Source organism: Bombina bombina, chromosome 4 (genome assembly GCF_027579735.1).
Source record: "Bombina bombina isolate aBomBom1 chromosome 4, aBomBom1.pri, whole genome shotgun sequence".
Taxonomy (NCBI): domain Eukaryota; kingdom Metazoa; phylum Chordata; class Amphibia; order Anura; family Bombinatoridae; genus Bombina; species Bombina bombina.
The window spans coordinates 1,028,672,081-1,028,686,071 of NC_069502.1; the positions used below are offsets into that span (position 1 = coordinate 1,028,672,081).

Here is a 13,991-nt window from a genome sequence, read left to right on the forward strand (position 1 = left end):
GAGTAGTGGAGAAATCTATTTTTTACAACATCCCGCTTAGAAGCTTTCTTTATTTTCCTTTGTTGGGCCAGAAGCTAGTATTTCTGCATTTTCACTTCTTTGGTAGGTTGTTTATCTCTGTTTTGGTGATACTACCCTTTAGTAACTTACAGTAGAGCCTTTTTGTACACATGCTTGTATGTTTATTAGGACGATTGATTTATAGCCTCTATTATATTTCTCTGCTAATGAACGTATTTTATGTTGTTGATACCTAGTCCTAGATTGAAGATATTGTTAGAGTCAATCTACTGTGAATCTTGTTTCTGTTAACCATAAGGACATTCCTTAGAAAATACAATGTAGTCACTTATGGTGAGCAATGGTCCAGCTGAGTATAGTTTTGTCATTTTAATGTGAGTAGTAAGTGCAAAAAAAATCCTCAAATTGGCCAAGATCTTTTGTTTTACTTAAAGGGACATAATTCTCATATGCTAAATCACTTGAAACCGATGCAGTATAACTGTAAAAAGCTGACAGGAAAATATCACCTGAGCATCTCTATTTAAAAAAGGAAGATATTTTACCTCACAATCTCCTCAGCTCAGCAGAGTAAGTTCTGTGTAAAAAGTTATACTCCGCTGCTCTCAGCTGCAGGTAAAAGAAAATAAAAAAATGAAGAAATGAACAGCAGCCAATCAGCATCAACAGTGCTGAGGTCTAGATATATTATATCTATATATATATTTTTTTTTTGGTTACTGTGTTTTATGTTATGTATCCATTCTTTTGTACTGATATACAGTATGATATGTTTTTCTTTCTATGTTTGTTCAATAATTTCCAATAAAGAAAAATTATAAAAAAAAAAACAGTGCTGAGGTCATGAACTTTTTTACTGTGATCTCATGAGATTTGACTTTACTCTCATGAGATTTCATAGTAAACTTCCTTTAAACTGAATAGGTAAATAACATGAGAGTGCACGAGGCTCAACCCCTTAGCTGTCCCGGGACAGATAAACTGATTTGCTGCTTAGAAGTCCTTTACAATGGGATGTGGCTACTGAGGAACTTTTGAGGTAAAATATCTTTCTTTTTTACATAGAGATGTTCAGGTGATATTTTCTAGTCAGCTTTTTACAGCTATGCTGCATCACTTTTAAGTGTTTCAACATTTGGGTATTATGGCCCTTTAATGGGACACTAAACACCTTGTTATAAAAATAACAGATCAGCAAAGTTTAAACATTTTAAAAGTAATTTCTTGTTTGCTGCTGTTGTTTTTAATAGCCAAACTCCACACACCACTTACCTTATTCGGTGCAACCAAAGCTTGACACAATCATTATGTTATCAAAATCTGGTTTGGTTTGCAGTTGTTATCTGATAAGCTCTACTGAGGCCAATTATTGAAAGATATCATTCCGGTTCTGAGAATTAAAAAATGTGCTTTTTTTTTTTGAGTTAAATTACATGACAGGGCAAAATACATCATCAAAGTTTATTGCAAAGTTGTCTTTCTAAGGACAATGTAAAATTTGATATTACTATCTCAATGTTTTTACGGTTCTTTTATAACAAACATTTGTTTAGTGTAACAAATGTAATTATCAATTATATCAGGGGTCATCAATTGTGGACCTCCAGAGGTTTTGGAAATACATTTCCCATGATGCATCATGGGACATGTAGTTCCAAAACCTCAATTGATGGCTCCTGAACTATATCATGATTACTACTATAATGAAAATATGGCTGTCCTTCCCATATGCATAACATATTGTCACTCAAATTGGTTTCTTTTTGCAGGCTGCGGAGAGCACCTTGTACGGACCATATTGGCCAGAGAATGTTCACTTGCATTGCAGGCTGAAGACGCTCACCAAGCATTGCTAGAGTCTATGCAAAACAAATTTATTGGTATGTGCACACTCTTTTCTTTACTACATCATAGGTTAATGGCATAATACAATAGTTCATGTGTTTGTGGAACATGTAAACATCTGCTAAAACATTACTATTAGAATATATTATTTTGTTGCACAATTTGTTATAGAGTTATTTTTATGCCTAAAAGCTTTTCCAACAGAATGATATTTTTATATTAGAGTAATAAATAAATATGACGTGTGTAGTAAAGTATCTGTGGATATTTTGTGAAAGCTATTCTTTTCACATATGTCTGCCAGATAAAAAGAAATCATTCCAGCTTACAAAGAATTTGTTTATAGCTTAAATCTGGATACTGTCATGTGCAGAAAGGGTAATTTTGTCCACATAAAAATAGCAAAACCACACATTTGATGCATCAAATATATACGTGATGTAATCATTTCCTTTTTCACTAGATAATAAGCAGTGATAAATAAGTCTATTTGTTTGGTAGAAGAAATTATAAATTGTGTGTGTGTGTGTTTTGTCGTGCGATTTTAACGGTTTACAAACTATGGCAATATTTATACAAAGTGATTTAAACCACCTATTAAAGAAACTACTATTATAGGAGCCAGCACAGTATTTACTAGTTTATAATTTTTTGCATTTTAAAAAGGAAATTAAATTGTCATAATTAGCCTTAAATTGTCGGTGACTGTAAGCACAAATCATTTCCTGGCTTCTCAACCAAGTTGTACACGCAGAAGTCACCACCAGCCTGCAGACAGGTTTGCTGAAAGGGACAGGGTACTGTAAATCTAGATTCACCCTAATGTGTTTCCAATTACGTGTTTCAGAGTTTAAAATGTATATGACATAGCTGTCTCTGCTAATTGAAACCCAACCCAAATGGGCTGACAGTGTAGGGAGAGCAGACCTCATTAACTTATTTCTATATTTACACAAAATCCTCCGTATTTTATATTTCACTTTATACACAGTGAGGTCAGTACTAAGATAGAACAATGTAAAAAAAACATTTTGTTGTCTCTCTGCCCCACCCCCCCCACACACTGAAAAAGTAATTAGTCTTAAGAAAGTTTACATAGCTTTTCTATAACCGTTACTTAAGTATTGAAATTTACAGTATACATGGTAATGCAACAGTCAAATGCAGCTATTTCAAATGACAAAGTAAAGTTAAAGGATACATTTGTAAACAATTTACTACACTCCAGGAAGTAAAAGGGTTTATTTGGAAAATATTAAAAGGGAGAAAAAGATCAGTGTACAATGCCCTTTTAAGAAGAGTTTCATAATCCTCAGTGCAGTTGTTGATTGAAATGTTTTATAATATGACCATCTAGGAAGGCATTCCTAGGTAGCTGCCCATATTGCCCTGTACTGAAACTGCATGCTTGAGAGAACATGGACATGTTTGCAACTCTAGAGGCCTTATGAGTCTGTTTTGCTTTTAGTATCACTGGAGACACAAAAGTCACCAGAGTACTACTAAGAGGCGCCTAAGGAAAAAATGGCACAATATGGTTTCAGAATAATATTACACTTAGGGAAGATAATCCCATAGAGATAGTAAAATAGGATATTAATAGGAATGTGACAGACCCTTCTGTCAGGACTGAAGGAGTTAACTGTGTTTAGCTTTAAGAAACTATTTTCTAAACACAAGTTGCTGGCTCCAACCATAATTTAGTTAGTGATAAGAATTCCATTGTTTGATCACCCTCAGAGAGAAAACGCTTAAGTGATAAGAAGAGCCAAGAGTGTCTTGTGGTTGAAGTGTTTAAGTAATATAATTCTATTGTATCATGTCAAAGGGCTTGTTCCCTCCATGTAATGTACAACAGTCTTTCAACCCCCATCTGGGGGGGGGGGGGTCAGACCTGCATAAATACTAGGCATAGCCTTTAATAAATGACATTCTGTTTGAACCTGAAAACTGGCTGGTTTGTGAATTGCTGATTCCCTATGCAGGACGTTGTTCCCTGGTATTAACCCTTGGTATCCTGTTGGTACCGTAACAATTGGTGGCAAGCGACGGAATGAACCTTATCGCCCAGAAGAGCAACTACACAAGCCAGTAACCTCAGGAAGAGGGGGATTATTACAATACTGACTAAGATGGAAAAGAGAAAAGTAAATTTTGCAGCTTTTAAAAACTTCCTGGAAACAGAAGGAGAGATTGATGGGTACCTTGCGGATTTTGAGAGGCAATGTGCACTACACAAGGTACCCGCAGAGGACTGGGTCACGATATTATCTGGAAAATTATCCGGCCGGGCCAGTGAGGCTTTTCGGGCCATTCCAGATGAGGAAGTCGGGGATTATAATACTATAAAAGAGGCTCTGCTCTCCAGGTATGCGGTTACACCGGAGACATACCGGAGGCGGTTCAGAGACACTGTTAAATTAGCTGGAGATTCCTACCTTGAGTGGGCATGTAAGGTGCACCGCACAGCAGCTCACTGGATAGCGGGGTGCCAAGCCATATCTGGGGAAGAGGTGCTGCAGCTATTCCTGTTGGAACATTGCTTCGACAAGTTACCCGTAGGAGTTCGAGAGTGGGTTCGGGACCGTAAACCCTCCACCCTGCAGGAAGCAGCTCGCTTGGCAGATGAGTATACGGATGCCCGCAAACTGGACACTGCTACCACTAAGCCCCCTGCTAGAGTGGAGTACAGACCCCCAGTCACCCCAGCAGCTGCCAGTTACCAAACCCCGGCGCACCGCTATACCACACGGCCTCCGGCCACGAACTACCCTCAGAGAGCCCTGTTCAATTTGCGGTGCTACTCACAACCTATTCGGTGCTTTAGATGTAAGCAACTAGGGCACAAAAGACCAGAGTGTCCCCTAAACGCAGCGAACCAAGCGCAGTCCTGGAGAAGACCCGCCGGCGGAATCCCACGTAATCCTCAGCCTGCGGCCCGCTACGTAGAGGCGCAAGAATGCTGGAGCATCCTACATGAGGCAGACCTTGTGCAAGCTGCCCACCGGAATAACCGGTAACTGGTTAAAGTGAATGGGAAGAAGGTCAGTGGTCTACGGGATACTGGTGCTACCATGACCTTGCTTCAAAAGAACTTGGTGTCTGAGAAACAGTACACTGGAGACACTGTGGCTGTGAGGGTAGCAGGGGGCGATGTGTTCAGCCTACCTGTTGCCAGGGTACATTTGGATTGGGGAGTGGGCGCTAGACCTGTGAATGTGGGGGTCAAGAAGGACTTACCTGCTGATGTTCTTCTTGGAAATGACTTGGCCCCCCTTGTTTCTGCCTACGCTCCTATGGGTCCCGCTGATGTTAACCCTGTGACTACCCGTGCCCAGATCCGTGCAGCAGAGACTGACCCACCTGCTGCTAAGCCCCCGGACGCTGAGCTCAGTAAATCTCTATCCGCTATTGATATGTGGAGGTCCCGTTACAATGCGCTGATGAAGGAGAAGAGGAGCGCAGAGGAAAAAGCACGTTTAGAACGTGAATCTCTGCTAGACAAGCTGCACCGACAGACTGCAGAAAACACCAGCTTGAGAGTGGGACATGAAACCTTAAAGACAAACTTAGCGACACTTGAGGAGAAGCTGACGCTGGCTCATAGTGAGGTGCAGCAACTCAAGGGCACCCTATGTCAGTATGAAGGGATTGGGGATACCTATAAAGAGCAGGTACAGAAAACTCGTAAAGAAGCTGATGGGATTTTGAAGGACTGTTTGGCCCTGGTCTGGGCACTGAGGAATTTGAACCCTTGTTTGTATGGACAGGAATTCTCTCTCATAACGGGAATACAGATGGATTGTCCCAGCAAACTGACATGCCTACCACCTCCTAGTCCGGTCATCCCCAGGTTGACCCGCAAAACGGTCAAGCCGGGTCTGCCGGAGTGTTCCACAAGGGGGGAGCTATGTGACAGACCCTTCTGTCAGGACTGAAGGAGTTAACTGTGTTTAGCTTTAAGAAACTATTTTCTAAACACAAGTTGCTGGCTCCAACCATAATTTAGTTAGTGATAAGAATTCCATTGTTTGATCACCCTCAGAGAGAAAACGCTTAAGTGATAAGAAGAGCCAAGAGTGTCTTGTGGTTGAAGTGTTTAAGTAATATAATTCTATTGTATCATGTTAAAGGGCTTGTTCCCTCCATGTAATGTACAACAGTCTTTCAACCCCCATCTGGGGGGGGGGGGGGGGTCAGACCTGCATAAATACTAGGCATAGCCTTTAATAAATGACATTCTGTTTAAACCTGAAAACTGGCTGGTTTGTGAATTGCTGATTCCCTATGCAGGACGTTGTTCCCTGGTATTAACCCTTGGTATCCTGTTGGTACCGTAACAAGGAATATATATAACGACTATATTTGATGAATATTGGAAATCCTGACTCCTAAAAAATAATCATGAATAAAAAACAAGCCAAATAGGACAACAGAGAGGAGTAAAACAATGCGAAATTAATATAATTGATTTTAGTCCAATCAATATGGTAAACTTATCAAGTCCAGCAGAGTCCAAAGGTAGGGGCCCAAAAGATGTGTGTAGTGGGCAATATTCCAAAAAGAAGATAGGCCGCTCCTCCAAAGTGTTATGCCAGGAACACAGATGGAAAATCTAGAAGAAATTAGATAGAGGGCGCCACATGGTGCAGATCATATGAGATAATAACAACAAAACGGTATGATCATAAGAATCCTACTCACAAATAGTAGCGCACAGAAAGTGCAGATAACGCAGTCCGGAACTACACGTCGTCCGGTCGACCACAATGGATGGATAGCACAGATGGAGGTCCTCGTCTCACCAGGGAGAGTCCAGGGATATCCAAGATAGAGTGAATAAGGAACTATGCTACAGAGTTCCAGCCAGATCCAAGGGACCAGAGTTCCAGCCAGATCCTGGGGAGGAAACCGGAAGGAGTTCGCCAGGTCCAATCCAAGGAGAAAGAAGTATACAAGGCAGCAATTGGAGAATTTAAAATATATAAAAGAAGTTTAATAACAATAAAAACAACAGCAACGCGTTTCTCAGTGATACACACTGTTTCATCAGGCCTTGGATTGGACCTGGCAAACTCCTTCCGGTTTCCTCCCCAGGATCTGGCTGGAACTCTGGTCCCTTGGATCTGGCTGGAACTCTGTAGCATAGTTCCTTATTCACTCTATCTTGGATATCCCTGGACTCTCCCTGGTGAGACGAGGACCTCCATCTGTGCTATCCATCCATTGTGGTCGACCGGACGACGTGTAGTTCCGGACTGCGTTATCTGCACTTTCTGTGCGCTACTATTTGTGAGTAGGATTCTTATGATCATACCGTTTTGTTGTTATTATCTCATATGATCTGCACCATGTGGCGCCCTCTATCTAATTTCTTCTCGATTTTCCATCTGTTTTGCTTCCCCTTCCTTCTCCTAGTCTTGCACCATTTCTTTATCTTAGTGTCTTGTTACTGACTTCCTATGTCTCTCTGTAATGCCATAGTGTTTGTACTGTTTAGTTCCCTACAATCTACCCCCCCCCCCCTTTGATATGTATGTTTTGTTTATCTCCTATGTTAAACCCTTAATCTAATGGGGTTCTTGGTGAGCACCCCCCCTTTACTCAAATATACATTACTACTGGGAATTACTCTTCCTGGCTTCTAGGATGAGACAAAGATTCCCAAACCCCAAGAGCTCTATAAAACCCCTCCCACCTGGAAACTAGTCTTGTCTTTGCCTCCACTAGAGGAAGATGAAGAATGAAGATGTGCATGAAGATGAGTTGAGTCCCATTTCCCCTCAGAGTGCAGTGTTTGTCAGAGGGTTGGTGTGTATGTAGTACAGTTAGTAGGAATTTAGCCACAAGCCTTCCACGGGGTAAGTTTTGTTTTTCCTTAAGAGCTCTCTTTTGGGGGGTTTACTATTTCTGCTTTTTTTCTACTTTGTATAATTTTGTAATAATCGAGCCTTCTGATTTTGTTCCTAAATCCTCTCTAGAAGCTGGGCCTCTTGAACACTTTCCTACCAGTGTTAATTGCGTTTATTGTAAAAAGGCTGAGGTCTTACCTCCAGCTCATTTATGTAACACATGCTTAAATGTTTCAATGCATTCAGACCAGTCTAATGCTGCTTTTGTGTCTAAGGGTAGTACTTCTTCTTCTGTTTGTTCCTTACAGGGGACAGATTTTGGTCCTGGAATTAAGGACTTCATCCGTTCAACAGTATCTGAAATGTTGGTGGCTATCCTGCCTTCAAATAAACGTAAAAGGACAGTTCATAATTTGACTAGCTCTAAGCTTGCTGGGGTTAATGCTTCTATTATTTTTTCCTCGGAAAGAGAGGTTTTCTCTGATGACCTGGGGTCTACCTCTGATCATGAATCAGAGTCATCCTCATATTTGATCTCTTTTAAAGGAGATTTTGCTTACTTTATGGGGTTAAATATCCTAAAGTAGCTGAGGACAAGCCTGTTAATCATTTAAATTTAATTTACAAACTCATGGTAAAGTCCTTTCAGGTTTTCCCTGACACTGTCTCTGTGAACGCCTCTAGTGAATGGTCTAAGCCAGGTAGTCCCTTTGATCCTTCTGCAAGGTTTAAGAGAATATATAATCTACCTGCATGCTTACAGTGAATGTAAATGTTGATGCTAAAGTGTCCAGTTTTTAAAAATTTGATTAAAAACAGGGGCACTTTAATTCATCAAAATTTACATTTCACTCCTGTTGTGAAAAAAAACTTAGGCCTAGATTTGGAGTTTGGCGGTAAAAGGGCTGTTAACGCTCCGCGGGCTTTTTTCTGGCCGCACCATAAATTTAACTCTGGTATCGAGAGTTTAAACAAATGCTGCGTTAGGCTCCAAAAAAGGAGCGTAGAGCATTTTTACCGCAAATGCAACTCTCGATACCAGAGTTGCTTACGGACGCGGCCGGCCTCAAAAACGTGCTCGTGCACGATTCTCCCATAGGAAACAATGGGGCTGTTTGAGCTGAAAAAAAACCTAACACCTGCAAAAAAGCAGCGTTCAGCTCCTAACGCAGCCCCATTGTTTCCTATGGGGAAACACTTCCTACGTCTGCACCTAACACTCTAACATGTACCCCGAGTCTAAACACCCCTAACCTTACACTTATTAACCCCTAATCTGCCGCCCCCGCTATCGCTGACCCCTGCATATTTTTTTTAACCCCTAATCTGCCGCTCCGTAAACCGCCGCAACCTACGTTATCCCTATGTACCCCTAATCTGCTGCCCTAACATCGCCGACCCCTATATTATATTTATTAACCCCTAATCTGCCCCCCTCAACGTCGCCGACACCTGCCTACACTTATTAACTCCTAATCTGCCGAGCGGACCTGAGCGCTACTATAATAAAGTTATTAACCCCTAATCCGCCTCACTAACCCTATCATAAATAGTATTAACCCCTAATCTGCCCTCCCTAACATCGCCGACACCTACCTTCAATTATTAACCCCTAATCTGACGACTGGAGCTCACCGCTACTATAATAAATGTATTAACCCCTAAAGCTAAGTCTAACCCTAATACTAACACCCCCCTAAGTTAAATATAATTTACATCTAACGAAATAAATTAACTCTTATTAAATAACTTATTCCTATTTAAAGCTAAATACTTACCTGTAAAATAAATCCTAATATAGCTACAATATAAATTATAATTATATTATAGCTATTTTAGGATTAATATTTATTTTACAGGCAACTTTTTAATTATTTTAACCAGGTACAATAGCTATTAAATAGTTAAGAACTATTTAATAGTTACCTAGTTAAAATAATAACAAATTTACCTGTAAAATAAATCCTAACCTAAGATATAATTAAACCTAACACTACCCTATCAATAAATTAATTAAATAAACTACCTACAATTACCTACAATTAACCTAACACTACACTATCAATAAATTAATTAAACACAATTGCTACAAATAAATACAATTAAATAAACTAGCTAAAGTACAAAAAATAAAAAAGAACTAAGTTACAAAAAATAATAAAATATTTACAAACATAAGAAAAATATTACAACAATTTTAAACTAATTACACCTACTCTAAGCCCCCTAATAAAATAACAAAGCCCCCCAAAATAAAAAATTCCCTACCCTATTCTAAATTAAAAAAGTTACAAGCTCTTTTACCTTACCAGCCCTGAACAGGGCCCTTTGCGGGGCATGCCCCAAGAATTTCAGCTCTTTTGCCTGTAAAAGAATAAATACAATACCCCCCCCCCCAACATTACAACCCACCACCCACATACCCCTAATCTAACCCAAACCCCCCTTAAATAAACCTAACACTAAGCCCCTGAAGATCTTCCTACCTTGTCTTCACCATACCAGGTTCACCGATCCGTCCTGGCTCCAACATCTTCATCCAACCCAAGCGGGGGTTGGCGATCCATCATCCGGTGCTGAAGAGGTCCAGAAGAGGCTCCAAAGTCTTCCTCCTATCCGGCAAGAAGAGGACATCCGGACCGGCAAACATCTTCCCCAAGCGGCATCTTCAATCTTCTTCCATCCGGTGCGGAGCGGGTCCATCTTGAAGCAGGCGACGCGGATCCATCCTCTTCTTCCGTTGTCTCCCGACGAATGACGGTTCCTTTAAGGGACGTCATCCAAGATGGCGTCCCTCGAATTCCGATTGGCTGATAGGATTCTATCAGCCAATCGGAATTAAGGTAGGAATTTTCTGATTGGCTGATGGAATCAGCCAATCAGAATCCAGTTCAATCCGATTGGCTGATCCAATCAGCCAATCAGATTGAGCTCGCATTCTATTGGCTTTTCCGATCAGCCAATAGAATGCGAGCTCAATCTGATTGGCTGATTGGATCAGCCAATCGGATTGAACTTGATTCTGATTGGCTGATTCCATCAGCCAATCAGAAAATTCCTACCTTAATTCCGATTGGCTGATAGAATCCTATCAGCCAATCGGAATTCGAGGGACGCCATCTTGGATGACGTCCCTTAAAGGAACCGTCATTCGTCGGGAGACAACGGAAGAAGAGGATGGATCCGCGTCGCCTGCTTCAAGATGGACCCGCTCCGCACCGGATGGAAGAAGATTGAAGATGCCGCTTGGAGAAGATGTTTGCCGGTCCGGATGTCCTCTTCTTGCCGGATAGGAGGAAGACTTTGGAGTCTTTTCTGGACCTCTTCAGCACCGGATGATGGATCGCCAACCCCCGCTTGGGTTGGATGAAGATGTTGGAGCCAGGACGGATCGGTGAACCTGGTATGGTGAAGACAAGGTAGGAAGATCTTCAGGGGCTTAGTGTTAGGTTTATTTAAGGGGGGTTTGGGTTAGATTAGGGGTATGTGGGTGGTGGGTTGTAATGTTGGGGGGGGGGTATTGTATTTATTCTTTTACAGGCAAAAGAGCTGAAATTCTTGGGGCATGCCCCGCAAAGGGCCCTGTTCAGGGCTGGTAAGGTAAAAGAGCTTGTAACTTTTTTAATTTAGAATAGGGTAGGGAATTTTTTATTTTGGGGGGGCTTTGTTATTTTATTAGGGGGCTTAGAGTAGGTGTAATTAGTTTAAAATTGTTGTAATATTTTTCTTATGTTTGTAAATATTTTATTATTTTTTGTAACTTAGTTCTTTTTTATTTTTTGTACTTTAGCTAGTTTAGTTAATTGTATTTATTTGTAGCAATTGTGTTTAATTAATTTATTGATAGTGTAGTGTTAGGTTAATTGTAGGTAATTGTAGGTAGTTTATTTAATTAATTTATTGATAGGGTAGTGTTAGGTTTAATTATATCTTAGGTTAGGATTTATTTTACAGGTAAATTTGTTATTATTTTAACTAGGTAACTATTAAATAGTTCTTAACTATTTAATAGCTATTGTACCTGGTTAAAATAATTAAAAAGTTGCCTGTAAAATAAATATTAATCCTAAAATAGCTATAATATTATTATTATTATTAATTATTATATTGTAGCTATATTAGGATTTATTTTACAGGTAAGTATTTAGCTTTAAATAGGAATAAGTTATTTAATAAGAGTTAATTAATTTCGTTAGATGTAAATTATATTTAATTTAGGGGGGTGTTAGTGTTAGGGTTAGACTTAGCTTTAGGGGTTAATCAATTTATTAGAATAGCGGTGAGCTCCGGTCGTCAGATTAGGGGTTAATAATTGAAGGTAGGTGTCGGCGATGTTAGGGAGGGCAGATTAGGGGTTAATACTATTTATGATAGGGTTAGTGAGGCGGGTTAGGGGTTAATAACTTTATTATAGTAGCGCTCAGGTCCACTCGGCAGATTAGGGGTTAATAATTGAAGGTAGGTGTCGGCGATGTTAGGGAGGGCAGATTAGGGGTTAATACTATTTATGATAGGGTTAGTGAGGCGGGTTAGGGGTTAATAACTTTATTATAGTAGCGCTCAGGTCCGCTCGGCAGATTAGGGGTTAATAAGTGTAGGCAGGTGTCGGCGACGTTGAGGGGGGCAGATTAGGGGTTAATAAATATAATATAGGGGTCGGCGGTGTTAGGGGTAGCAGATTAGGGGTACATAGGGATAACGTAGGTGGCGGCGCTTTGCGGTCGGAAGGTTAGGGGTTAATAAATGTAATACAGGGGTCGGCGGGGTTAGGGGCAGCAGATTAGGGGTACATAAGTATAACGTAGGTGGCGGTCGGCAGATTAGGGGTTAAAAATTTAAATCGAGTGGCGGCGATGTGGGGGGAGCTCGGTTTAGGGGTACATAGGTAGTTTATGGGTGTTAGTGTACTTTAGGGTACAGTAGTTAAGAGCTTTATGAACCGGCGTTAGCCAGAAAGCTCTTAACTCCTGCTATTTTCAGGCGGCTGGAATTTTGTCGTTAGATGTCTAACGCTCACTTCAGACACGACTCTAAATACCGGCGTTAGAACGATCCCATTGAAAAGATAGGATACGCAAATGGCGTAGGGGGATCTGCGGTATGGAAAAGTCGCGGCTGAAAAGTGAGCGTTAGACCCTTTAATCACTGACTCCAAATACCAGCGGGCGGCCAAAACCAGCGTTAGGAGCCTCTAACGCTGGCTTTGACGGCTACCGCCGAACTCCAAATCTAGGCCTTACATTTTTATCTTGACAGCAGCTCCAGATTCCTGCACCCGTCGCAAAGCCACTTCCTTGGTCTAAAATGAGGAATCCGGCTTCCTCCAATCACAAATTTGAATCAGACACTAATTCCCGCGGGGGGGAAGGCGTGATTGGAGGATGACCTCCTTCTGATGTCATAAATGGCTTGTGACGACCGGAGGAAGCTGGAGCTGCTGTCAAGATTAAAAGGTAAGTATTTCTTCACAACACGAGTGAAATGTAAATTTTGATGAATTAAAGTGCCCCTGTTTTTAATCAAATTTTTAAAAAACGGGCACTTTAGCATCAACATTTACATTAACTTTAAGGACCTGTGAGCCCGAAACATCACAGCATATCCATCTATATGTATTTAAAGGATATTAAATAAAAACATGGATTTTAATGGTGCTGTGGACCTTTATTGAAATTGGATTGGTATTTCCCTGGGAACAGCTGCTGTCCTGGTCCTACGTGCACCTACTTATTGGGGATAAAGTTTAGATGTTTTGCTTTGGTAAAGACTGATTGTATTGGTTCTAAATATAATTTCTCATAGTTACTGGATAGGTTTCAGAACAAGGCCTCCCAGATGAAAGTTTGTTCTGTCCAATGTTCCAAAGGATCCTTTGAAGGCTCAAGCCTTTTTTTTTCAGTCAGTTTCGGATCTAGAATCTATGGGAGTGATTTTTCCTGTTCTGTTGTTGGAACATGGTATAGGGGTTTATTCAAATCTCTTCATTGTTCCAAAGAAGGAGGGTACTTTAATACCAGTTTTGGATCTAAAAGCGGTGAACAAATGTGTCAGAGTTCCTACTTTCAAAAGGGAGACTATCCGGACTATTCTGCCTTGTGTTCTACAAGTTCAGTTTATGTCCACAATAGATTTAAAGGATGCTTACCTTCATGTTCCAATTCACAGGGATCATTATCAGGTCACCTTTTTAGTCAAGCACTGGTTTCAGTTTGTTGCTCTAACATTTGGTCTGGCTACAGATTAAAGAATTTTCTCAAATGGTTCTTGGTACTC

At 40.6% G+C, this 13,991-nt stretch overlaps 1 protein-coding gene across 3 annotated transcripts in view; it reads left to right on the forward strand.

The window, feature by feature from the left end:
- TASP1 (taspase 1) overlaps nt 1-13,991 on the forward strand; it is a 680,735-nt gene that overhangs the window by 539,711 nt on the left and 127,033 nt on the right. For all 3 annotated transcript variants that reach the window (XM_053712134.1, XM_053712135.1, XM_053712136.1), the window contains one exon: nt 1,791-1,901. In XM_053712134.1, the coding sequence (XP_053568109.1) occupies nt 1,791-1,901 (111 nt within the window). The remainder of the gene's footprint in view (nt 1-1,790; nt 1,902-13,991) is intronic.